The 25843-nt window shown below is 56.1% G+C and overlaps 2 protein-coding genes across 2 annotated transcripts in view; one reads left to right on the forward strand and one right to left on the reverse strand.

Moving 5' to 3' along the window:
• Positions 1–1469: 1469 nt before the first annotated feature.
• LOC142033308 (dedicator of cytokinesis protein 2-like) overlaps positions 1470–25843 on the reverse strand; it is a 106373-nt gene continuing 81999 nt past the window's right edge. The window contains exons 53-58 of the mRNA XM_075033237.1: positions 8251–8445; positions 7946–7978; positions 7393–7501; positions 6527–6596; positions 2213–2308; positions 1470–1901 (exon numbers count right to left, since the gene is read on the reverse strand). Of these exons, the coding sequence (XP_074889338.1) occupies positions 1736–1901; positions 2213–2308; positions 6527–6596; positions 7393–7501; positions 7946–7978; positions 8251–8445 (669 nt within the window). The 3' untranslated portion in view covers positions 1470–1735. The remainder of the gene's footprint in view (positions 1902–2212; positions 2309–6526; positions 6597–7392; positions 7502–7945; positions 7979–8250; positions 8446–25843) is intronic.
• On the forward strand, positions 11452–25624 carry AUP1 (AUP1 lipid droplet regulating VLDL assembly factor). The gene is made up of 15 exons (XM_075033430.1): positions 11452–11574; positions 11961–12098; positions 12645–12795; positions 13746–13933; positions 14022–14094; positions 17049–17122; positions 18024–18090; positions 18656–18761; positions 19101–19247; positions 19418–19581; positions 19791–19879; positions 24322–24451; positions 24546–24640; positions 24755–24904; positions 25242–25624. Exons 1-15 carry the CDS (start codon positions 11525–11527, stop codon positions 25288–25290), a joined length of 1671 nt encoding a protein of 556 aa, XP_074889531.1. The 5' UTR covers positions 11452–11524; the 3' UTR covers positions 25291–25624.

Genomic DNA, 25843 nt, shown 5'->3' on the forward strand with positions numbered 1-25843 from the left:
CTGCAGTCTTGTAGCAGAGATGGGCTACCTCGACTGGTGTGGAGGGAACAGAAGCGCTTGGGGCAGAGAACAAGGACATGACACAAGGGCAAAGGGAGGGACACCCCAGCTCCTGTGGCTCTTGCACCTCAGCCACACGCTCTGGTCCCATCTACAGCAGAGAGCAGCACAGAGAGGCAGCTTCAGCCACCTCCACATTGCTGGGGGACAGACCGCTCCTCCCAGTGCCCAGGGAGGAGGAGAGGGGCAGCCGGTGGCTGGGCTGGGGCAGGCCCTGGCTCAAGGCAATGGAAAGCACTGCGGTCAGCACAGCCGGAGCAGCTATGTGAGAAACACCGCCCGGCGTCTCAGCTATTTCCCCTGCGAGCAGCTGGCTGGGGCTTGCCAGGGGAGCAAATTCCTCTGGCGAGGCCAGGGCCGCCTGAAAGGAGGCCTGTTCTCTGGGGCGGGAGGAGTGCAGCGGGGGAGCAGCGGCTCAGAGCTGCCCTTCGCCACAGCACCCCCAAGGAACTATGCTTCTTTCATCTTCTAAAAATAACAGGCAGGGGCGAGGGCTCGGAAGCCCCGTCACGGGCAGGGCCTGGCTCAATACATGCATTCCTCCTGCTGGAGATGGGCCGGACACAGCCCCTCAAAGCAGCCCTTGCTGCAGAGCTGCCTGCCTCCCGCAGCCTCTGGCAGGGGCCAGAGTGGAGCAGGGGCTCTTCCAGGAAGGCGAGGAACAGACGGAGCTGCTCCTTCCCAGAAGGGCCGGCTGGGCTTTTGGCCACCAGCTGCAGAGCACAGGGAGGGCCCCAACTGTCCCCAGGGGCCAGGCTGTGTGCGTGGGAGAGCAGTGCTCCAGCACCGACAGACACTGGGCTGGGGGAGGGACAGGCAGCACCAAGGAGGTATGCATAGCCCTGGCACAGGCTCCCACCTTCGGCTCTCCCGAACATCAGGGCCAGGGAGACACTGCCCCGGCCATCTCAGAGTCCAGCATCGACACCCCTTTCACCACGGCCTGGAAAGCTGCTTCTCAGGTGTAGATGTGGATGCAGACCTTAGAACATTTGCAACGCTCCCAGTGGAAACAATTTGACCAGACGTTCATCTGCCATCTCCCTCTGGCCTTGTGGGAACAGCCTCAGCAGCAAGTGCTGCCGAGGACCACCTCAGCTGGCTCACCAGGGAGGCAAGGAGAGCCGCCCTGGCAAAGCCTGCCCCGGAGCAGCTCCAGAGCTGCTCTCACTCGCAGAGGAGGCGGCCTCATGAGCCACAGCTCAACGCGTGCCCACGTGTTACAGACGGAGGAGTCGGATTCCAGTCTGTGCGGGTACCGAGTGGGTGGTAGGACACCTCTACTCTAACATGGAGGAGGTCCCTGTAGGCACAGCCAGTGGGCTCCTCCCCAGCTGGAAGGACTCGTGAGGACTGACAGGAGGGGCAGGGTCCCACAGAGCCCAGACTCCACTAGGCAACAGCTGCTGCCGTGGGAAGGAGGCCACGTGGCACTGGGGGGTCCCTAGAAAAGTGCTTTATTTGAGTACAGAGGGGAACAGTTGCACCACAAGTCCACCCAAGCACCGGGCCGGGCCCCTCTGCCTGGCCTCTTCCAGTCCCTCACAAGCTCTCAGTCTCTCCCTGACTGGCGCACAGACGCAGCTCAGGTGCACAGACGCGGCTCAGTCCCACGTCCTCGGCTCTCGGCCAGCACCACCAGCCAGTGCCTGCAGCAGCCTGCGCGACAGCACCGCTACTCTGTGACCTCAGGGACAACGCTCACCAGCAAAGTGTCATAGCCACGCCGCACCAGCAAGGCCAGGCTCTGCTGTGTCCGTACTGCCTCGTACACATCCTCCGCGCGGCGCGATGCCTGCCCGTTGATCTCCAGCACGACGTCACCTGCCTTCATCCCTGCCCTGTAGGGAGAATGATGACAGAAGTGCACAGTGGGCAAAGCAGACACTCAGCTTCATCTTCCCAGAAGGAAGGAGAGCCAGGCACTACAGGAGGCTTGGGCTGCTGCACTAGGCGTTCCTCCAGCCACACAGGTACCTTGGCCAACTGGACACCAAGCCTGGGCAAGGGTCACCAGTTGGTTTCTGCTGCAGACTGACAGCTGCAGGGCCCAAGCCCTGCTGCTCTGGAGCAAAACACTCAGAGCTAAATACATCTCATCCTGTGTAGTTGCTCTCTCATGCCACCCCCCAAGGCACAGGGCAGCACTTACTGATGGGCTGGGGAGCCAATGATCACCTTGTGGATTAGCACTCCATGGGAGACATCGGGGAAGCTGGGGTCACGCAGCTTCAGCTCAGCCAGGATGCTGCAGAGGGAAAATCAGCATTAGATAAGGAGCTGGGACGCAAAGCAGGGCTCCCACCCCACCATGGCTGCACAGGCTTGGAGACCACAGTGCAGAACCTCTCCTACTGCATCCCTGCACGCTGCTAAGCACAAGCAACCAGCTGCAAAGCCCAGGGCCATCCAAACACCACCATCTCTCTGTCAAAAACTAGAGGACGAAAGTCCTAACTACGCCAGGGAGAGCTGCAAACTACTAGAGCAGCTGCCAGCCAGATCACAGCTGCTGGTGATGCATATCCCCTGTCTGAGCAGCCCCACATCAGACCACCCTTCCTGGTATCAGATGTACCCCTCCCCTGCTGCAGTTTCACTTCTCTGCCTTTGGTGGGTAGGACACATAACAAAAGCTATGCCCCCTCTTTTTGCCAGACATGTCAAGCAGAGGTATACCCACATCTCTCCCCCAGAGTCTATAGACAAATGATCCCAGTTCCTCCAATCTTCCCACAGGTTACGTTTTCTAAACCTAGCTTAAGTTCTGTACCTCTCACTGCTCCTCTTTGGACTCTCTCCAACTGCTCCTCACCCCTCCTGAAAGCATCCAGAACTGGACACAGCGCTCCAGCTGGATCTCACCAGAGTGGAGGGACTGTGCATCATGTAAACAGCACTCTTCTCTCACACACTGTGCATCAGCTCTGATCCAGTGCAGCCCCAGAAATTCTCACGGTCTCTCTGCCCAGCTCCTTGCTCCTCATCAGGTTCAGTCAGTCAGTCAGTTATGGCTCCCCACTTCGCAACGGTCCTTGCTGAACTCTACTGTACCTTTTCACAGACCTTTGCAAGCTGCCATCCCTTCTTGATTTCACAGGATCACAGCATGGTTGAGGTTGGAAGGGACGTCTTGAGATCATCTATCCCAACCCCCCAGCTCAAGTGGGTTCAGTTGGAGCAGGTTGCCCAGGACTGTGTCCAGTCAGGTTTTGAGTATCTCCAAGGTTGAAGACTCTCCGACCTCTCCAGGCAACCTGTGCCAGGCTTTGACCACCCTCCTCACAGTAAAAAAGTGATTTCTTGTGTTCAGATGGAATCTCATGTGTTTCAGTTTGTGCCTGTTGCCTCTTGTCCTGTCACTAGGCACTACTGATAGAACTACCGATTTGATGCGGTCTGCATGTTTACTAAGTCAAGTCTGCTTCTTTGCCTCAGTCATTGAAGCTGAACAATACATGCCCTTAGGCAGGTCTCTGTACTAACATAGTAAATACATGATTTTAGGCTATACAGCACTAAGTGTGGCTGCACTGATTGCCATGGGTTGTTAACCCAGGCTGGCAGGTAAGTCTCCACCCAGTTGCTCGGTCACTCCTCCAGCAGGATGGGGGGAACTATTTGAAGGGCAAAAGCAAGAAAACTTGTGGGTCTCGATAAAGATAGTTCAACAGGCAAAGAAAGAAAAGGAAAAAGAAAAAAAAAAGAGAAAAAAAAAAAAGGCAAGTGATGCAAAGGCACTCACTGACCACCTCCCACCAGCAGACTGATGTCCAGCCAATTCCTGAGCAATGGCTACCCTGGAAAAACTCCCCTCAGTTTTATTGCTGAGCATGATGTCATACAGCATGGTCAGTTCAGGTCAACTGTCCCCTCCCAGCCCCCTCCCTGGGGGTGCCAACTGAGGAACAGGGCAGGCCTTGACGCCGAGTAAGCACTGTTAAGCAACAGCTAAAACATCTGTGTGTTACCACCAGTTTTGGTCACAGATCTAACACACAGAACCATGTGGGCTGCTATGAAGAAAATTACTCCATCCCAGCCAGACCCAGTCCACAGGTCAGTCAGATGAGGGGTCCATCTTCCCCAGCACCCTATCACTTACAATGCCAGCTGCAGATGAGATAGTTCCCCAGATGCCTATGGCCTCCTGCTGCCTGGCTCAAGAAGCTCCTGAGCTCTAACACTGCATCTTTGCATTTGAAAGCCAGTAAGATTTTTCTTCTGTAAAGTTTTCTAGTTGGTCTTTTGAACCCTACAACATCAGCAAATTCTATCACACACTACATGAAGAACCAACCCATGTTTTGGACATCCCTCTAGTAACACCCCTGATCATCAACACATCCCAGCAGCAGTTTCATGTAGAACCTGTTCCAAATAATCAGTGTCTCTTTCCTTTGCCATTTTCAAGTCCTTTGCTCAGTCCCTACTTACTCCATGCTGTAAGATGACTGCAGAGGGCTGTGCTAGCCAGGGCCCTGTCTCTTCCCCTGGCTTTTTGTGGCCAAGGCAAGGGTACCTATGAGCTCCCCTACAGCTGAGCTCAAAGCCATTGGCACACCTCCGCTCCCTTTGGGTAGCGGAGCAAAGGCTTGGTGTCTCGGGAAGTTCTTGCCTGCCAGACAACCTGTGCAGCAGGACCAGGATGCCGAGGAGCTTGTACCCAACATGCAGCTCCTCCTTATTCCTGTGCTAGGGCAAGTTTCTGGCCTTTCAAATGAGCATGTTCAGACAGTGCAATCACCCAATTCTAAGGCAAGCAATCCCTTGTTGGGAGATCTTCCCAGCAACGGGGCACAAACAAGCTTTGCAGTCAGACAGTTTCCCAGGACCAGCTGCCAGACTGCTCACTGGCTCTGCTGAAGCTGGACCCGCTTCTGAGGAGCCACGTCCTAAGCATTTCAAGCTTCTTCTCTGACAGACTTTGTCCTGCATGCCTGTCCAGTGAAGGAGGAGGTTGGGCTCCCACATCCCACAGGTTTTGAGTACCAGCACCATCTACTGGGCATGTGGGCATCTATGGGGCATGCCAGCGATGCTAACAGTGTTCCCCCACCCACCGCACTGCCCCTGAATCTCAGGAGGCACAGAGCATCTGCTTCTCTGTTTGTGTCCCAGGCAGGAACCCCAGAAACTGCTCGTGGTGTCCAGAGGCACAGGCAGCCCACAAACTCAACCAACACGCAGGAGCCACAAGAGATTTTAGGAAGGGCAGAGCACTGCCTTGAAAGGTGTTTCTGCCAAGCACACTACAACCACCAACCCCACTAGCATGCTGAGCCCCAAGAGTCAGCTGAAGGTCTCGTGAAAGATGGCTGCAAAAGCCAAAGAACCAGAGCAGGTGCTCTGTCCTTGAAAAGGAGAACTGCTCTCAGAGGTGAGAGTGCAGGTCCACTCCTAACACGTGCACTTGCTGCATCTAGGAGGCTGCTGGCAGGCGTTCAGGTATAGCTCCTGCAGCAATTGCCTCCCAGGGCTCGCAGAGCTCTGTGCAGGGCTGACCAGGGCTGTCCAGCCCTCAGCAGGGCACAGCTGCCACCGCCTGTAGGGCACCTGTCTCAGAGTGCTTGGTTGGCAACCAAGGCCACAGGCACATCTTGGGGACCAGCTGAAGCAAGGGTAGCAGGTGATCCCTCTATCAGACCCAAGCACGTTGTCTATCTGCAGTCCTTTTTGCTGACCAGAGCGTTCCTTGAGATGCAGAGGTAACACAATGCCCTACCCAAGCCTTAGCCAGGAGGCTGTGTAGTCTCAGACCCACAAGAAGTCATCCTCTTCCCACTTGCCAGTGTTGTACCAGTCAGCACCATGATGACTTCTCTCCACAGGCAGCACCCAGCCTTCCTCCTGAAACCCAGGAGCCTCACGCCACCTCCTGGGTGGCAGCCACACCATGTGTGCCAACACAGCCTGCTCTCCTACCCGGTTACCTCCTCCCTCAGCCGACTCTACTGCAGGCAAATTTGCCATTTCTTATTCTGAAAGTCCCACATTCTAGAACTGTTTCTGCATCACAGCAATTCACCTGGTAGATCCCTCCTCCCAGAGAGTACAACTCGCTCAACTGTTTCATCACAACTTTCATTTGGCACATTGCCTATCTATTAATTACAAAATATTTCTGGTGGCTTTTCATTCATGCTGTGTTGCAAGGGCTCTTTATCGAACTCCTCCCAATGACAATTATAGACTGATCTGGCACTCTGGGGGGTAGGTTCAGGGACTCTTCATCTGCTGACAGATTCTGCCACAAGTGTAGAAACCTGCAAGCTTCTAATTTTCCTCTGACACAGCCTAGAGCCTAAACACAACACAAGCGCAAAGAGATTTGAGAGCGAATGCTTAAGGTGTGAAGACAATCCTCCCAAAAACAGGCACTCTCACTTAGTTTGGAAGATCCCATCGCACAGTCATCATGCCCCAACAAGACCAGTCTGTTGGCCCCTGACCTTAGAACACATACCTTGGTGTAAGAGTCAACATCATTACCCCTATGTAACGGCGCTTTGTCTCTGCATTGCCAAACCAAGAGCCTGTCGAAGGAAAGGACATCAAATGACAAGGTTGAAAACTGACAGGCACTCAAAATGGTGCTGGGCTGAGCCAGACAAGTCACAAAGCCCACACACCTCAAGGCAGACATCGTGCGGAGAGAGTCATTCTGATTCCCTACCAACAGCTTATTTAAGTTCCCTTTACCAGTTAGAGCTTTATAGCTACTGCATAGTTTGTTTTCCTGGTCTGAGTTGTCATTTTTTGACTGAGAATATCACTGCATGGTGTCAACATGAGAACCAGATAGCAAGAGTCTGCATTAAATAAAGTATCACAAACACAAAGGAACAAAAAGAGGCGATGTTCTACATGACTAAATTAACTACTTGTCCTTTATGATACAGCTGAATCCCGCACCTGCATTTCCATTAGTACACACAAGGCTAAGCAGCCTCCAGTTTCCAGGTCATCCTTTCTCTTTTTTCCCATATGCTGAGATCTAATGAAACACCCCCCCCCCCAAAAAAAACCCTTACCTACTCCTGAGGACTTAAGTGCAAGCTACTTGAGACACTTTAAAAGTCTTTATCTGCAGCAGATGCAGGCCAGCATCCTCCTTGCAGTTTGTTAGGCCCCTGTGGGCAGGGGAGTAGCAGCATAGCTTTCCCATGGCAGAGGAGAGTTTTATGCCGGATGGGAGCATCTTCTTACCCCCAAAGACTCTTTCTCCCGCTCTGCTTGCCCTTCTCTCAGAGGGAGCCCAGCTGTGCCAGAGCTTCCCTCTTTCATCCTCCTCCTTCTCCCAATACCTGAGCAGGGAGGCACCCAACTCACTTTTGCGCTGCTCCTCCTTTTGCAGGAACTTCCGCAGCCGGTCTGAGGGGATGGCAAAAGAGATGCCTGATGTCACCTTCATAGTGTTCACCCCAATCACTTCGCCATCCTGCAGGGGAAAAGACTCTCTGCTATCCAGCTTGCATTGCTGGGGAGAGGAGGGGAACTACTGTGCAAGCCTGGAGTCTCGCCTGTGCGCCCATCCCTTCCCAGCCTGCTGCTTCTGCTGCCTGCCCAACCCTGCTGAGGCTGGGTGGGGACTGGTCCCACGCGGGCTGCATCCCACGCAGCCCCTCCCTCTGCCCTGCCAGCACCAGCCAAGCCGGCCTCACCAGAGTCCCATCCGTTCAGCCTTCCTGAAACAGACGCTGCACAGGGCTCCCACACTGGGCCGATCCCCTGCTCCTCCTCACAAGGAGCCTGGAGCACGTGCCGTCCCTCCCTCCCAGCACCAAGCCCCAGGGGGCACAGACTGAAGGGCAGGGGGCACAGACTGAAGGGCAGGGGGCACACTTCTGCCCCGGCCAGTGAAGGTGCAAGCAGGAGAACTTACCAAGTTGACGAGGGGGCCCCCAGAGTTCCCAAACTGCAACAGAGGAGAGAGCAGTAAACAGGCCATGAAAGCAACATCCTCACACAGCAGGACCCGCGGCAGGGAGGCAGAGTCCAGAAAACAGGGTCAGGCTGAGAAACACAGCCAGCGCCCGGGTGACCGGCCAGAATCCCTTCATCTCCCAGTGCTCTGTGTCCGCCTCCTCTGACCTCACGGCACCCACAGCTGTTCCCCAGCTCCCCCCTCCCCAAAATGGGCAGCCGGGATGAGGTGCCAACCCGCCGTGCACCGCAAGCTTCCCTTACATCGATAGCAGCATCAGTCTGGATGTACTCCATGTCAGAGGCGGTCAGGCCCAGCTCCCGACTGCCCCGCTGGGCAGAGCTGACGATGCCAGAGGTGATGGTGTTCTGCAGGGCGAACGGGCTGCCCATGGCCACCACGAACTCTCCCTGCCGCACCTCGGAGGAACGCCCAAGGGGCAGGGTGGGCAGTGGATGCTGGAAGAGAGGACGATGGTGAGCGAATGGGAGGGAATGAAGGGAGCGTCTCCACAACCGCAATGTGCACCTTAGGCTTGATCTTGATGGTAGCAATGTCTGCAACCTGGTCCACGTCCTGCACCACGGCGTCATACTGCTCGCCGCTGGCCAGCTTCACCCGCACGCGCCGCCGGTTTGCCACCACGTGTGCGTTGGTCACAATAAGCCCATCCGGAGACACAAGAAAACCCGAGCCATTAGAGATGGGTACATCACGGCCTGAAAAGGGATGCCTGCAAGGTGGGCACAGGTCAGGAAGCAGTGGCAAGTGACCCTGAGGAGACTGGTGGGGATTCTGGGGAGGGAGGGCAGGCAGGGGCCAGGCAGACTGGGTGGCCCAGACTGGTAGGCCTGGAAAAAAGCAGGGGACAGTGAGGATGTCTGGGAAACAGCATGCTAGGGGAGGCTCCTTCACTTCCCCATGAAAGGTCCCCATTTCAAGAGTCTGGACAAACACACACGCAACAGGGGAACAAGCAGGAATCAGGAGTCCATGCACAACTGCAAAGGTGTGATCCCACTGGGACTACAGAGGCACGGTGGGAAGTTTACATGAGTGGAGAGCTGCAATAAATGGCACAGGCTCTTTGGGAAAGAGCAGCAAGGAGCTAAGTAGAAGAGGTTGTGAACTGCACAAAGAAGTAGCCTGAACACACAGAGCCTTGCCTCAGAGCAGGTAATAATGACTTGGGATGTGATGGGTACATCTTCTTTAGACAGCTAGGGAAGACTTATGACTGCAGGCCCTGGTCCCCATGGGGGATGTCAATCACCCTGACCTCTGCGGGAAGGCCTGGTGCTGAGTGGGGGAAGGGAACTAGTGACACAGGACACAGAAAGGGCTGAGGTGATGTGTGCCTTTTTGCCTTGTTCCTTGGGCCTCCCAAGTCCCTGTGCCCTGAGGCAGTCTGTCAGAATGCAGCATTACACAGAAGAAGATCAAGGGAAGGATCGCTGAAGCCAGCTGGACACGCATGAGTCCATGGCACCAGACAGGATACACACGAGGGGGATGGCTGATGTCCCTGTGAGGGCTCAAACGTCACAGTGGTAAACGGGGGCTCCTGATGGCTGGAAAAAGGCAAATGTCACACCCGCCTGCAAAATTGCCAAGAAAGAGGGTCCTGAACATTGGAGGTCAGTCAACTTCGCCCCCATCTCTGGGAAAGTTACAGAGCAAATGCTCCCAGAAACCACTTCCTGGCACACAGCATACAAGAAGGGGACTGAGAGCAGCCAGCACAGACTTACCAATGCCAAATCATGGCTGACCAACCTGGCTGGCTTTTGCGGTCAGATGAGTGACTGTGCAGATAAGGGGTGAGTAGTAGATATTGTCTACCCTAAGCAGGCTTTCAGCATGGTCTGCTGTGGTACCCTTCTAGCCACGTAGGTGACGTGGGCTGATAATCAGACCAGGTGAACAGAAAATTGGCTGGACCACTAGGGCCCAAGTCCAGCTGGTGGTCAGCTACTAACATCATGCCTCAGGAACCGAGAGAAGGGCCAACGCCATTTAACACCTTTCATGTTCATGAACCGGAAGATGAGACACTACACACGCTCAGCAAGCCTGCAGGTGACACCACACTGGAGGGAGCGGTCAACAAGCTGAAGGGCAGAGCTACTATTCAGAGGTGCCTTAACAGGCTTGAGACACAGGATGGCAGGAACATTATGGAGTTCAAAGGTAAATGCAAAGTCGTGCTCCTGGGACAGAGTAACCCCGTGCCACAGGACAGCCTGGGGCCGCTGCCTAGAAGGCAGCTTTGCCAACAGTCCTGGAGGACAAGAAGGTGCCAGTGCGGCAACAGTGTGTCCCTGTGTCAGCTGCGTGTGTGGGTAGCGGGGCAAGGGGACGGATTCGTCCCTCCCACGGCACTTGTGGGACCCTACCCGGGTGCCACGCCCGGTTCAGGCTGCCTGGGATGCAAGACGGGGTGGCCGCGGGAGAGGCCAGCGGAAGCCCCGGAGGTGGCCGGGGGCTGCACTGTGCAGGGAGCCTGGGGTGGGGGGGGGCTGTGCAGCCGAGGGAGCAGGGAGGGTCGGGGGATCCCTCCCTGGGGGGTGTGGGGAGGACGGGACCAGACCCTTCTCGGAAGGACAGAGCGGGAGGGGACCGGGACAGGGTCAAGAGGGAAAGCTCCCCGTCGGGTAGCGGGGACGCCAGTTCCGCAGGGGGCCGCGGACCGGGCCGGGGGCGGCCGCCCGGTGCCGGTACCTGCCCACGATCTCCACGTAGACCAGCGCGGGCGCCGTCTTCTCCACCACGTCGGCGATGAAGTTGAAGGCGGCGCGGGGCGAGGCGGGCGGCGGCGGGGCGGGCACGGCGGCGCGCAGCGCGGGCAGCGCGGGCCGGCGGCCCTCACCCTCCCGGGCCCACAGCAGCACCAGCGCCGCCGCCCCGGCCCCCAGCGCCGCCGCCAGCGCCCGGCCCCCGGCGGAAGGAGGAGGAGGGGGACAGGGAGGAGGCGGCGGGGGCGGAGGACGGGCCTCGGTGGCCCCGCACAGCGCCCGGCACCACCGCACCGCGCCCGACCGCAGCGGGACGCGCGACCACCGCGCCAGCGCCGCCATGCTGCTCCGGTGCCCGCCCGCAGGGCACGCTGGGAGCTGAAGTCCCGCCCCGCCAGGCCCGCCGGGAGGCGCGGGCCCGCCGCGGGGCACGCTGGGAGTCGTAGTCCTGAGGCGGAAGTCTGCCGGAAGCTGTAGTCCGCCGCGGGGCACGCTGGGAGCTGTAGTCCCGCCGCCAGCCGCGCCGACGGTCCTAGCGCGGCCGCCGGCGGGGGAGAGCAGGGAGGCTTTGCGGCGGGAGCAGCTCACCGGGCTCGCCGGACCCGCCAACCGCCCTCTCCGCGTCGCCGGCCGTCGAGGGCCCGTGGCGAGAGGGAGAGAGAAGGGGGGGGACGGGGGGCGGCGCGGTGCACGCCGGGAAGGCGCCGTGCCTCCCAGGCTGCCCCGCGCGAGCCAGGCGGGCGGCCGCGGGGGAAGATGGCGGCGGGTGTCGGGTGCCGCTGAGGCACCGGCTGCGGCGGGGATGGAGCCTCCTGCGGCCCCGGGCCCCGAGCGGCTCTTCGACTCGCACCGGTGAGAGCCGCGACGGCCTGGGGGGCGCGCGTGGGCCTCTCCCGTGTTTCGTGGGAGTGGGCCGCGGGCTCCCGGGGGAGGCCCGCGCAGGAAGTCGGGGTGTCCCCGGGAGGAGGCCCCGGGGGTCCGCTGGGAGAGGGGGTATTCCACGGGAGCTCCGTGAGAAGGGTCGAGGTGTCCCGTGGGGGGACCGGTGAGGGTCCAGGGTGTGACCGGGAGGCCCGGGATGGGCTGGGTATCTCGCTGGGGAGGCCCGGGAGGTTATGCAGAACGGGGGAAAACAGGGTGATATCTGGGGAGGGCCCGGGCGGGCAGCTGGGGATCCGTCTATCCCGTAGGCATCCCAGCCATGCGCAGGCTATCTGTGCTGCTCTTTGGCCCTACAGGTTTCCGACCGATGGGTTCCTGCTTCTGGCCCTGCTGCTCTACGCACCCGTGGGGCTCTGCCTGCTCGTCCTGCGCGTCTTCATCGGCGTACACGTCTTTCTGGTCAGCTGCGCTCTGCCTGACAGCGTGCTGCGACGGTGCGTGGGCCTGGCTCTCCCCATGGCGTGGAGCTACTCTTGTTGCCCAGGGTGGGGATGGGGTGTGCAGACAGTGCTGTGGGGTAACGTGGAGCGGGAGGGCTGCCTTGCCTGTTTGGGGTCCTTAGCCATGGAGGAGGCTTGGCTCATGCAGAGGTTTACAGGGAGCTGTGCTTTTGGGATTCTTCATCCCCAGGACCCATGAAGGTGTCCTTCTCTGCCAAGGCTAAAGCTGGCAATTGCCTTTTGAGTGCTCAAGGACTGATCTGAAACACTTGGATCAGCTGAGTATCCTGCTAAGACTTTCTGTGGTGGCTTGCTGCCCCATATTTCATGCTGCAGCTACAGCTCTGCAGGCAGCCTTCAGCCCTAACTGCAGCCCTCCAACAATTCCTGTCCCAGACATCTGTCACATCATTTCCATTTTGTACCAGTGTCCTTCCTGAAGTTATGTGAACTTCCATGTCTCTGTTCTGTTTATTGGGTGTGTAAGCCAGCAGTGGCTCAGACTGCAGGACTTGAGGAAAGCACTTTCCCCCCTCCCAGGTTTATTGTACGTGTGATGTGCTCAGTGCTGGGCTTATTTGTGCGGCAAAGTGATCCCCAGTTTCGTGATGTCAATGTGAGGGTGTATATTGCCAACCACGTGACACAATTCGATCACAACGTCATCAATCTTCTGACCTCCTGTAATACGGTGAGTAACTTGGAGCTGAGCATGGCAGGTCTGGAAGCACCTCTCTCCAACAGAAGTGCACAGAGACCTCTTTCAGAATTTAGTTGTTGCCATGGTCGTCTTCAGTTCTTATTTATTAACCCAGGATTGCACAAGCCTTGAGTTTTTTTCTGTGGTTCAGTGCCATGCTGTTAGGCTCTGCATGAAAAAAAGAAACAGGGCAAGGAGAAACAGAAGATGTTGCAGTGGGTATTGCTTTTATTGAAAGAGAGTGGGCAAATCCTAGCATCTCTATCTTTTTCTGGCCTTTCACATAGGCTGTGTCAGAAGCAATGTCGGTTGTGGGGTTTTCCCACAGCATTGGGTGCCACTTCTGTGTGTGTGGACAGCCGGCTGCGCTGCAGAGGAGTGCTGAGGGGAGCTGCATGGTGGGGTGGTGGTGCTCGGGTTATTCTGCTGGGCTGGTGGTTGTGTAACTTTCCCTGTACTCTTGTGAAATTCCTGATGTGTGCAGTTCCTGAATCAACAGGCTCTGAATGTGCCTGGGAGTGAGTTGGTTGGTCCTATATCCTGAGCAGCAGTAGATTTGCTCTGTACCTGGAGAAAAGTAACTCTTGGAAGTAGTGTGTCCTTTGCCAAGCATGTCAGGAACTACTAGAGAGAACATGGGGAAACACGGTTGTTGCCCAGGGCATGGAGGGAGTTCGTTTCTCTGGCAGACAGGATACAGTCTGAAGTGAAGATTAGGAATCAAATTTCTAAGGAATTGGGGCCAGAGCAGTTACTGTACTGAAGCCTAGCAGTAACGTGTTCTCTGCTACTAGTGCTTTTAGCCTGGAGGTTGTTCTCTCAGCCCCCAGAGGTGTTTTTGCTAATAAGCAGGAACTTTGTCTCCCACTGTCATCTGGGAAAGTAGGCCTTGAGGGGAGGGGAGGACGGCATTTCTTCCTTACTCTTGTTTGCCCTTGCAGCCTGCGTTGAACGGTGCCCCTGGCTTCATCTGCTGGTCACGGGGATTCATGGAGCTGGGAGTAACAGGAAGCCGAGCAGAGCTGGTGGATTCCCTGAAGGTGTATTCGTCCCACAGGGGAAACCCACCACTGCTGCTGTTCCCAGAGGAGGCTGCCACCAATGGCCGGGCCGGCTTGCTCCGCTTCAGGTACTAGGAATGGGTATTCCTGCGGCGGGGCTGTCGTCGTTTTGTTTTTAGCTTTGGGGTAATTCACTGCTGAATTCTTCCTTTTCAGCTCTTGGCCGTTCTCAATCTTGGATGTGGTACAGCCAGTTGCCCTACAAGTTCAGAGGCCTTTGATCACTGTGGTGAGTCAGGGACGTAGGGCAAGGAGGAGTTGTGGAGGCGTGCACTGTATGAGGGTCTTGGCGATGCCGTTAATTCTGCTTCTGCTTTGAAGCCTGTGGGTAGTGCAGCCTGGCCTTGTGTCCTGTCACCCCAAGGACTAGCTTCTCAGTGCTAATGCTGTTTTTTGAGTGCCTTTCCCAGGGAACTTCCACTAAGTCAATACTCTTTTAGTTACATTGGCAATTTTGGTAAAAGTTTTAGTGGCTCAGCTGTCTAACAGTGTGCCATCTGGCTTCATAGCATCACTCTGTCTCATCTCCTCTTTGTGAGCTTCCTTCTTTTAATGTGCTTTGAAAGAATAGCTCCAGCCACCGTGGAGACTGGTTGACATGCCAAAGGTTATGCAAGGTTCTCTGGAGTAGGTTCTTGAACTCATGTTTCCCAAATGCAGATACGTAATGTGATGCAACATTAGCTTCAGAAAAGAGGCAAAGTTCATGATGGTAATACTAGCGCTGCTAAATAGGTTGGAATAAAACTCTTCTCGGCTTATTTACAGAGTGAGATTTTATTGAATTTCTTATTTCTTGATAATGATTTATGGATCTATGTGATTAAAAGACACATCTTATATTTGTCTGACATTTTAGTTGATTCTCTATTGTCCGTCTTTTTAAGGTAGCAGGGCACAGTGGATAGATTTAAAGCCACTTACCAGCAGGTCACAAAATATTGCTGTCCATACTAAAACATCAGCATGCAGGTATTTTTAAAGTGAGATTCTGTTAAGGATTAGTTCTTTGCTATTTAGTGCTTTTATCAGCGCTGCAGGTAACAATATTGAGGACTCTGCTGGTAAAGTTCAGGTTAGTACATAATGAAGAACCTAGATTATTGACTGTGATCCAGTGAACTACTGATAGCTGCCCGTGAACGGCTGTTACTTGTAAGTCTAATGTGGTCTGTGGGTGCATAACAAGAGGAATATCTGGCAGGGTGAGGAACACTGTTAGCTGGATGTGTGCAGTGATGAAAACTGTTAAAATATTATGCAAAGCTTTGGTAACCCTGCTGCCAAGAAAGTGGGGCAGTAGTAGAGTTCAAGGAGGCCATAAGCATGATGCAGAATCCAGAGAACAACACTTAAAGGCACTCAGCTTAAATCAGCTTGTTAGAGAAAAGACAGAGAGATTGTTGTGGACAGCTGCTTGCATGTTGAAGAAGAGGCTTAAGAGTGGAGAATTCTCACTTTTTTTTCTGACAAAGCACACAGCAGCAGTCTTTGTAGGTGCTGAGACTAAATGTTGGTACTGCACAAGTTCAGTTTTGGATTAAGATGCAGTTTTCTAACAGTGAGGATACTTTAAATTTTTTATGACTACTCAAGAGAAGTGGGAGGGCTGTCCTGTTCCGTTTATCTTTTTATGGTTTTGGCTCCTCCAAGAAATTGTGAGACGTGACAAGTTGAATATTTGTCTGTGTATCCTTTCTTTCATGAATGTTAGGGAGAACAGCATGCACGTAACTGCAGATCTGTTTGAAGATACTGGTTATAGTCACTTCTTGGCTCAGATTTTTACCTTCAGAGGTCGAACAGGACTTTTTGTCCTGCATGCACATTGGCTAAGTAAATCCTGGTGGATTTCTTACATAATTTTAAACCATCATAAACTTCCGAGGACTGTGAATGGTTCAGTCAGTGCTTTACAGAAAGCTTTCTTAGACACCTGTGTGATATATATCAAACAGTGGGCTGAGCAAACCACCAAATTTGGGTTTAAGAAAGAATTTTCTCCAGCTCCACTCGGTTGGAATTTTGAAGGAGGCTGTTGTTCTGTGGCACAAGGCAGCATAACTGAAGTCTGGCTATTGGCATCACTATAAGGCCTTTGATTTTAGGTTTCTTAGATTTGTTTATCCAGGAGATGAGGCTTCTTTATATTACCCTTGGTGGCTGTGGTTTCTGGGCTTTTCTTGTTTATAGCACCTCTTTCCAGGCCACGGAGTAAATTAGGCACGAGGCCTGTCTTGGAGCCGTGCTGCTTTGGTCGAGGACGAAGTTGGGTGTAAAAGAAGCCAAGGCAGCTACATTGTGAGCTGTAGATCGTGAGATGCTGTTCTCACCGGCTTGTGGAAAGTTTGCTCACTGCAGGATAAAAGTAACCAACTACAAAAGTCCTAGGAACAATGTCCATTCAATAGCAAATTCTTTAGAATCATTGAAAAGTGTAGATTGGGGGGAATGTCTGGAGGTCTTTACTTCAGCTTTCTGCTCACAGTCAGACTGGCTTCTGAGTATGATCCAGCTGCTCTGGGCTGTGTCCCGTTGAGAAGGATGGAGAACCCACCACTTCGGAGCGCCTGTTCCAGTGCTCTCTGCTGGCAGGCATCACAGTACTTCTTACGGAAAAGGTTATTTACTAATTTTTAGAAAAAGGAAGAAAGTAATAAATTACAGCTCACCTTTAATGATTTATCTTCAAAGAGAAGAGTTGCTTAAGGCTTCACAGTGTGGCCTCTTTGGAAATGAAGAGAGAAAGCTTACAGGAGTTGAGACGTTACATGGGCTGTTCCCATCAGAATAAGGGAGGATTGTCTGTGGTTCTAAGGAAGTGTTAGTAGGTGTTAAAGGCATTTTCAGTCCTTTCTAAAGGCACAATCTAGTAGGGAATGTGGGGATATTGAGGGAAAATCTTGCTGTCCTAGTGGTAGGAAAAGATGACTCAGAGCAGTGAAAACTTTGACTCTCTTCCTCTGCCTGCTGAAGACTAATGAAGGTGAATCTGCCCTGGGGCTTGCCCTCACTGCACCCTGGGTTTGCCATTCCTTCTTTCCCAGTCCTCCACATCTCTCTACATGCGTATCTGTTACTCGCTGCCATGGCTTAGCTGTGTTCTGCCTGCCTGCTTCCCTGATGGAGACCTGACTAGCTCGTGTTTTGTGGGCTGCAATCTCATTGTGCTCTCTTTCCCAGAGTGTGGCTGACTCCTCCTGGATTACGGAGCTGCTCTGGACCTTCTTTGTTCCCTTCACAGTTTATCAAGTAAGGTACTATCTCCCTCTCTCTTTCATTTGGGGCAGGGTTTAGGGTGGGCAGAGAGCCTGACGTTTTTGCCATTGTAGTAAGAGATCTTTTGGTGTGCGCTAATGCGCACCCTCATTGTGGTATCTCAGCATGGCTTTGTTCAGCATTATTTGGTTCATGCCAGGTCCAGCTTCTGGATCAGCTTCAACCAGCTTCTGAAGTGGAAGGGCTCTTGGTTCCTGTGTTGAGTTGGTGAAGGAGAGGAGTCTCTCAGGGCTTTTATGTCAAGTTTGCCGGCTATATTTTTGAAGCTAGCTGCTCTGCTGTAACTCACCCCAGGGTCGCTCAGGTCCTGTGGGTTATTCCCTGCAGGCAGCTCAGTCCTCTAGCATCTGTCTCTTCCCTGCAATCCCTTGTAAATTGCAGAGGTGGTTCAGACACCTGTCTAGGGCCCGGGTGAGCCCATACTGGCCGAGTAGCTTTGGTGGAATAAGGGTCCATAGGCAGTGGAAGGGGCTTGGCGTCAAAGTTAGGGGTCGGGGTATTTCAGTAAAGAAAAGTCTTGTGCTGTAGCTTTCCCCAGCCGTATCTGGCTCGAGTCTTGCTGATCTGTTTTCTACTTTCATGTTAATGGCAGCGTCTCCTCATTTGGGGCCTTTCTGGGAGCTTTGTTAGGAGATACTTCACATGTTACACTTGAGTGCTAATAAAGATTCAATGAGCCGGTTTTGTCTTCTGAGCCATGCCTTGCCCTTAATTTTGCAAGCTAGTGTTGAGGTTTGATGCTCGTCTTGCGGGAAGAGATTTGGGGTGAGCAGGGAGAGCTGAGGTGGGGATAGCACTATTGCACTATTGATCCCAGATGGGGCTGGCTCCTCCAGCAGCCCCTGAAGCAGTCAGCCCAGTGCTGTTGTCCCCATTCAGGTGGATGCCGTCTGTCCCCAGACGAGCTGAAGAACTGAGTGAGGATTTTGCGCTCCGAGTTCAGGAGGTAGGAGGATGATGTGGGAGAGGGATGTGTAGGACTGCTGCAATTTGGGATGGTCACAGAGGAGAGTGGGGTGCAAGCAGAGTTGCAAAGGGCATTTCTGGATGGGTGTGTTTGTATGATGGGAACTCTGGCCCGTATTTATTGCCCCTTATAATAATTCAGTTTTTCCATAGCCTATTTGCTAGCCCCCATTTATCGTTTCTGCCAGCTATCAAGGCTCTCCCCATCTAGTTCAAACCTTTCACTCCCTTTTCATAATACCACAAATCAAATAAAGCAATTGTTTCTCTACCTTTCCCTTATGTGCTGGGTACTTCATAGTTCCTGTATCTCCCTGTCAGCCTGTTTTGGCAGGATGATATTGCCTACTCCTGGTCCTTCAAGTGCTCCATGCAACACTGAAATGCATCACTGAGGCCCTGGAGAAATCAGTTCCCAGTCCTCTTCCCCTCGCTGTGGCTCCACGCAGGCCTGTACATCTGATACACTCCCCTGCAAGATGGGAATGCCTGGGTCATACATGTTGTGTGTCGTGTACATGTGACTCTTGTCTACATTTCTGCAGCTCTTGGCCATGGAGCTGGGTGTGGTATCCACACGGCTCACTGCAGCAGATAAAACTGAACACATGAAGAGGCTGAGACACACATCGGTTCTCCCCTTTGCCCCAGGTAGGTGTCCTGGGTAGTGTCCTGACTATAGAGCTGCCACTTAGGCTTTGCCTTCGGGGAGGCCTCAGTCTGCTCTTGGTTACTTGTGCATGGAAGGAGAGGAGAAGGCATGTTTGACATCCCCCTGGGGAGCAGGGGCTGCCTGTGTGCTCTAGGCTGGGGGTTGTAGCTAGCTGGCAGGGAGAGGACCACCGCTCCTGAGTGCAGACATGATGGTCATGTGTAGGAGGTCTGGCTTTCTTATCATGCCAGTTAATTCCAAGAAAGTGGAGGTGTTGCAATTCAAAGGCCGTGCACCTTTAGACCATCGTCTTGTGCCCACTGTTCTTTCTCTTGCAGCCTCAAGCCAGCCCCTGGCAGCCAGGCCCAGGATGCCTTCCAGCCTGACTGGCGTTGCTCCTGAGGATGTGCGGATCACGACAATGGCTCAGCGAGTCAAGGAGGTGCTGCCTCATGTGCCTCTGGAGGTCATCAGGATAGACCTGGGTAAGCCTGGGGTATTAGCAGGGGCGGAGGGTCACCTTCCATGCCAAGTTTCTGTGATACCTGAAAGCAGAAACCTTGTCCCTGCTGCACTGTGGAGCACAATGGCAGCAAGGATGCGAGTGTCCTGATGTAGCAGCCCCCTCTCTAACAGATCCTCTTTGTCCCTACAGCCCAAACCAACTGTGTGGATACCACCATTGCCAACTTGCTGGAGGGGAGAGTACCCTTCTTCCCTGAAAGTAAGGAGGCTGGTACTGACCTGCCTGCCCCGTCTACCTCCCAGGCTGCAGCTGCTTCTGGCATCCAGGGCTCCATAGCTGTGCCTTCTTCCAAGGTACTTCTAGTGGTTGTGTTGTCTCCTCTGGTCTGATGGCTCGCAGCCAGAGCATGAGGGCCTGTGTTCAAGACTAGCCATGGTGTCAGGGGAATGGAGCATTTTAAACTGGAGACCGAATTGGCATGTTGGGTCCTTGCAGAGCCACTAAGGAGGTCTCCTGGCTTTGTTTGACTGTCTCCTGATGGCTCTTGTGCTTTCTGTTCCAGCCAGCTACAAAGCAATTTGCAAAGTCCCCTGAGGAGCGACACCTGTCCTTGCAGGAGCGGAAACAAGCATTGTATGACTATGCCAGGAGGTGAGAGTCTACCCACACCTCCCCTTGTCAGAGTCCCAAACCCCCATCCCCAGCAGTACCCGGATATGCCCCAAGCAAGGGTCAGCCCTTGCTTTGCCTTGTGTCCTCCCATTCCTCTCCTCTGGCCCAAGACAGCAGGGCTGAGGCAGTGAACCATGGCTGAAGGAGGGGAGGCAGATGTTTGTCTGCTTTGCCTGTCCCAAGCATGCAGCCCCTTCTCATCCCTGGGAAGTGCTTTGTCTCCTGAATTGCCACTGGGGCTCTGGTTTTGGGGACTAGGTGGAATAGAAGCTGTTTGCCAGAAACACAGTTGCTGAGGAATGGGACTTAGCAAAAAAAAAAAAAAAAAATTGGTTCTTTGGTATAACAGATTTGACTGATAGAAGTCACTGCGGAACTACAGATTTCTTTGAAATCAGTATTGATGCTGTGGAGCACTCATTTTAGAAAGAAGTTTGGTGACAGGGACAGTGCAATTAATCTTTTTTGGTGTAAGTGGAGGATTACAGAGAACAGGGAGCGAGTTTGACCTCTTTGCATGGTTTTGATGAGGCAAATATTGGAACAAGTGTCCAATTCTGGTGTCTGGGTCTTTTTTTAGAAAAGATACAGAAAATTCAGAATGAGTTTGGAGGGGAAGCTAAGTCTGAAAGGCTGTTTAGTCTGGCAGATAAAAGCAGAATACTAACTAGTGGTTAGAAGTTGTAGGCAGACAGACTTTACCTAGGTAATGGGGTAGTTGTTTCTGAAAAGGAAGAGGATTAATTGGTGGAATAAGCTTCCAGCAGAAATTATGGCTTCTTAGTGCCTGGATGTTTCCCGGTGAGCCTGGCTGACTCCTTAGAAGGTGCTGTAGAAGCTGCTAGAGATAATGGAGCATTTGGCTCAGTCCAGAGTGACAAGAGGCGTGCTTGCTGCAAGATCGGTCTCTGCTCTGTAGGGTCTCGCTGTGAAGGGGAGAACCCATCTGGTGTCACGCTCAGGCGTTGCACTGAGCTTTGCTCCAGAGCACTCTGGGAGAGTCAGAAGATCGTGGAGGCTCAGGGATCAGTTAAACCTTTGAGATCCTGTGGCTTTTTGACACCGCAGCAGCTTCTCCCTACTGTCGAAAGTAGGAGATGGCTGTGGTTGGAAGTTGAAGCTAGGCAAATTCTAAGTGCCCATTTCTAAAGGGCTAGCCCAAGGTGACTCCAGGTAGCTCTTAATCACCAAGAATTTAATTTAAACAGGTCTGTTTTTCTGAAAGATCACTTCAGTTTAGAGGAATTACATCTCAGAGTAGTCCTATGGCATAGAGAATGTTAGACTGTCTTTGGAGCTGTCCCCCAGACCTTTTAACGTGAGCACAGAGATGGCTGAGGGCTCTTGCTGGATCCACTGGGCATGATCTCTTCAACAGCAAAGAAAAGAGGGTGGAAATCCTTTCCTGTGGATACCCTACCTGCCTTTGTTGCTCTTCTGCGTGCTGATCTTTTATGTCCCTTTTCTGAGGCTCTTCTGACTTCTAGCTGTAGAGTAGTGATCTCTATACTTCTGTGAGAGGAAGGGATCCCATCAGGAGTTGGAAAGGCGATTGTGCTCCTCATCTTTCTTTACTCCAAAGAAGGGCCTTCCTTACTGTCCTAGACTCGAGAGCAGGTACGTGTCCATCTCAAGTTCTGAGTGAAGGCAGCAACCCCTGTCACTCAGCCATTTCAAGTTCCAAAAAGGTTTGCAGCTCAAGGCTTGCTGAATGTTGTGCTTTCATATGACCCTCTGCCCAGGCTGCTGAAAGTGCCGGTGATTCAGTGAGGTGTGCCTGTTCTTGGGGGAGGATTTTGGTTTTTCAGCACGGTTCGTTCCCCAGCTAGCTGGCGTTTAATGGCAGCGCATGCAGGACGTGGCGGAAGCCGGGCGTTTGTCAGTTCATGGTGGTGGTCACAGAGTCTGGTGGTCTTGCAGTGTCACCTCTCTGTTCTCTGTCTTTGGTCTGGTGCCTTTTCCTGCCTCTGTGACCTGGAGTGTGCGCGTATCTCGTCCAAACTGAGGTGTAAGGCTTAGCTTCCGTGGTCCCGCGCTCGGGGACTGTTACAGCTTTGTACCAGCAGCCCACTCTGCTCCCTCATGTGCTTTTTAGCTTACCCAGGTGGAGCATTCTGGACACAGGCTGGTAACATGCCTGGAGTTGTTGGATGTTGAATGGCCGGGCTCTGCTGGCAGGGTGGTTCGAGAGAACCGTCATGTTGGGAAACCTTGCCAGGGAAACGTCCATCCTGAAAGCTGGGCAGTGACCCCTTCGGGGCCCAGAGGTGCTGCTGGCAGTCCCCAGCAGGCTCCTGCGGCTCGGTCCGACTCGGCCCACGCTTGATTCGTGCTCTGTCGGACTTGTCCCCAGCAGTGACTTTGGTTAGCCTTCTGGCTTTCCCGGACCAGCGTCCGCTGCCTGCCAGGTTCACCGGTGTTGAACCTTAGGCTAAGGAACCTAGGTTTCCTTAGGAACCTTAGGTTTCCTTAGGCTCTAGGCGAGCTGGAAATGAAGGCGGGGGTCCAATGTGAGCGAGCGCGGCGTGTGGGGGGGGCTCCGTTGCTGGCGCAGGGAGAGCCTCCAGCTGCGCACCTCGGGAGGGGCGGGGGGGGGGGTGAGGGTCACCTCAGCTGCCCGGCCCGGCCCCCTCGCCCCTCCGGCCCCCTCGCCCCTCCGGCCCCCTCGCCCCTCCGGCCCCCTCGCCCCTCCGGCCCCCTCGCCCCTCCGGCCCCCTCGCCCCTCCGGCCCCGGTCCCGGCCCTTCGGGGTTCTCTCCTCCCTGCCCACCCCCTCCCCTCCCCGAGCGACGCTCAGGCGGAGCTTCCCGGTCGGGTTTCTGGGAGGGGCGGTCCCAGGCAGCGTCCTCCGTCGGCAGAGCCCCGGGGCCAGCCCCCGGCCCGGCCTGACGGCGCTTTCTCCCGCAGGAGGTTCGCCGAGAAGCACGGCGCGGCGCGGGCCGGCGGCAGCCCCTGAGCGGGCGCGGCGGGGCGGGCCCGGAAGCGCCCGTGCCCTGCGCGGCCGGGCCGGGGCGCCCCCTGGCGGCGGAAATAAACGGCGGCAGCGTCTGGCGCGGCTCGGCTCTGCGGGCGCCGGGGGAGGGGCGGGGCCACCGGGGCGGGGGGGCGGGGCACCGGGTGGGGGCGGGGCCAGCCCGGCTCCGTGCGGGTCCGCACGCGCCGCGGCCGCCGCCCGCTCGCTCACCGCACGTAGGCGCCGCTTAAAGGGGCAACGCGGCGGGGCCGGCGCCTCCGCTGCCGGGCGAGCCCCGGCCGGCGGCCGCGCCCTCGGGGCGGCGCTGGCGGCGAACCCTGCGGGGGTCCGGCCTTCGCCGGCGCTGCCGCCCGGGCGCGGACCGCGCGGGACCCCGAGGACGGAGCCGGTGCCCTTTTAAGACACGGGCTCCCGGTGCCGGTGGTTTTATTTACATGGGGGCTCGCGGGCGTCACGTGACTGGCAGAGCGGCGGGGGCTGAGCGCGGCTGCACCCGCGGGGCCATGGCGTGCGCCGGCGACGACGGTCCGTGGGGTGCCTGGGGTCCCGGGGGGCCGGCGTGCACCGGGGGGGGGACTGGGTCAGCGGGGTCCCGGGGGGCCGGCGTGCACCGGGGGGGGGACTGGGTCAGCGGGGTCCCGGGGGGGCCGGCGTGCACCGGGGGGGGGACTGGGTCAGCGGCGTCCCGGGGGGACTGGCGTGCACCGGGGGGGCTGGGTCAGCGGGGTCCCGGGGGGGCCGGCGTGCACCGGGGGGGGGACTGGGTCAGCGGGGTCCCGGGGGGGCTGACATGCACGTGGGGAGGTCTAGGTCAACAGGGGTCCCGGGAGGGGCGGGCTGACGTGCACTGGGGAGAGGGGGCAAGTCAGTGGGGAGCCAGAGCAAGCGTCCTGGGTGGGCCGGTGTGCACTGGGTGGGTGTGGATCAACGGGGGTCTTGGACCGGCAGGCTGACATGCGCCACGGCGGCCGGGGCAGAGGCAGACGGGGGGTCCCGGGGGAGGAAGGCATGCCGAGGAGCAGCCCTGGGCAGATAGGGGTGCGCAGGACATCCCGGGTCAGAGACTGCACTTGCTGCTCCTGTGGTGCGTGGGCAGTGGTGCAGGATGCACTGGGGAGGGCTCCCAGATGGGATGGGGTGGGCCTGGGGCAGAGCGGGTGGGCAGCGCGGGGGCCAGGCGGGTGCTGGGCTGACAGCCCCCCCAGGCTCCTGGGTGGAGCTGCGGTGTGGCCAAGGGTGCCTGGAGCCCGAGCCCGCGCCCTCGCGGTTCTTCTCCTGCCACGCCGACGTGGAGCGGATGCTGCTGGAGGCCCAGCTGGAGACAGAGAGCGGTGACGGGTGAGTCCCGAGGAGGAGCCCTGGCACCTGGAGTCCTGCCTGGCCAGGGTGGGTGTCAGGGGACCGGGGAGTGGGGCAGGCTTGGTGACTGAGGGGGGTTATGTTTGCAGTGCCCTGCTTGCGCTGGGCTCCCCAGCCCGGGAAGATGATGGAGCCGGCCAGGTGAGCGAGCAGCCTGGGGAGAGTGAGCTGCTCCCTCCCCGCAGCCAGCCCCAGCCGGGCTGCCCCCACCCCCGGCAGGTAAGGTTGCTGGCCCCTCGTGCTGTGCCGTGCTGTGCCCTGTGGGCTGCGCCAGCCATGCCCCTGGTCTTACCTGCCTTACCTCTCCTTCTAGCGGGATGTGCCGGAGGAAGCCGAGTGGAGGGAGCGACGCCTGCCAGCATCCCTCAGCTGGGCCTGTGCCCACCACCCTCAGCATCTGTCTCCAAAGTAAGACCCTCGTCCCCTGCCCTTGCTGTCTGCCTTGGTACCCTGTCCTGCTGTCCCTATGCCCTACTGCTGTGCTCTGCCCTTGTGCCCCCTTTAACCGTGCCCTTTTCCCAGGGAGTTTGCCTTTGTGTGCTCCCCGCAGCCGGTGCTGTGGAGCCTGCAGGGAGGTGCTGTGGGGAGAAAGAAGAGACTTTTCAGTTCAGAGCTGCTGCTGCTCTTCATCCCCTCGCTGCTGCTCAGCCACGTGCTGACCCTGGGACTGGGGTGAGTTTACGATGGGCCTGACCTGTGCTTTTGAGTACCCTTGGCCAGAACAGACCCCTTGGGTGCAGGCAGGGTGAGCCCTGCACTGCTGGGTGTCTGTGCGGTCAGGGCCTGTCCAGGGGGCCTCTGGCTGCCCTGACCCAGGGGGCTGTCCCCATGGCAAGCTGGGGGGAACACTCCTGGATTTGGAGTGGTCATCCTTGGGTGCTGTTCTGCACCACCTCCCAGTAGCCACAGTTTTCTCCATGGCTGCTGCCCTTTCCCCTCACTACTGGCTTGCTGAGGCCCAGCAGGCTGTCCCTGTGCGGGTGCTTTACAGTTGCTCTCTCCAATCCAGGATCTACATTGGGAAGCGGCTGGCAGCCTCCTCGGCAAACCCGCTGTGAAGAGCTGGGCTCAGCGAGAGATGGGTGATTCTACCGCCCTGCTCTTCCACTCAGCGTGTGGAGGGAGTGTAGGCACCAGCGTAGCCCAGCTGCTCCCAGATTTTGTGTTTGTGGCACGAGGTGCCATGTCCCCTTGTCCCTTCTTTAGCCCCAGCCTAAGGAGCTGATCCTACTCTCCCACGTAGACAGGAACCCACTGATGGCAGCTCCCACCTGCAGGCAGCCCCTGCCCTCCCTGTCCCTTGGTTACGGGTCCAGGTTCCTCCTCTTTAACACAAGACTGTAAATATGACTCCTGAGCCTGCAACACCATGTGCAAATAAACAGCCCTGTGCCAGCTCGGGAGGCAGAGCTGTGTGCTAGCAGTCACCGCACCAGACCCAGCACAGCCCAGCCAGGGGAGAGCAAGCATGCGCCCCAGCGGCATTGGGTTCCCATGGGCTTTCCCTGCTGCGGGGCTCCAGGCTGCAGGAGGGTGAGGAGTCCCTGCTTTTTGGGGTGCTGGGGTGGTGCCTGGCTGTGGAAGGGCCCCTGGTTTGGCTGTGCATGAGCA

The sequence above is a fragment of the Buteo buteo genome, chromosome 1 (genome assembly GCF_964188355.1).
Source record: "Buteo buteo chromosome 1, bButBut1.hap1.1, whole genome shotgun sequence".
Taxonomy (NCBI): domain Eukaryota; kingdom Metazoa; phylum Chordata; class Aves; order Accipitriformes; family Accipitridae; genus Buteo; species Buteo buteo.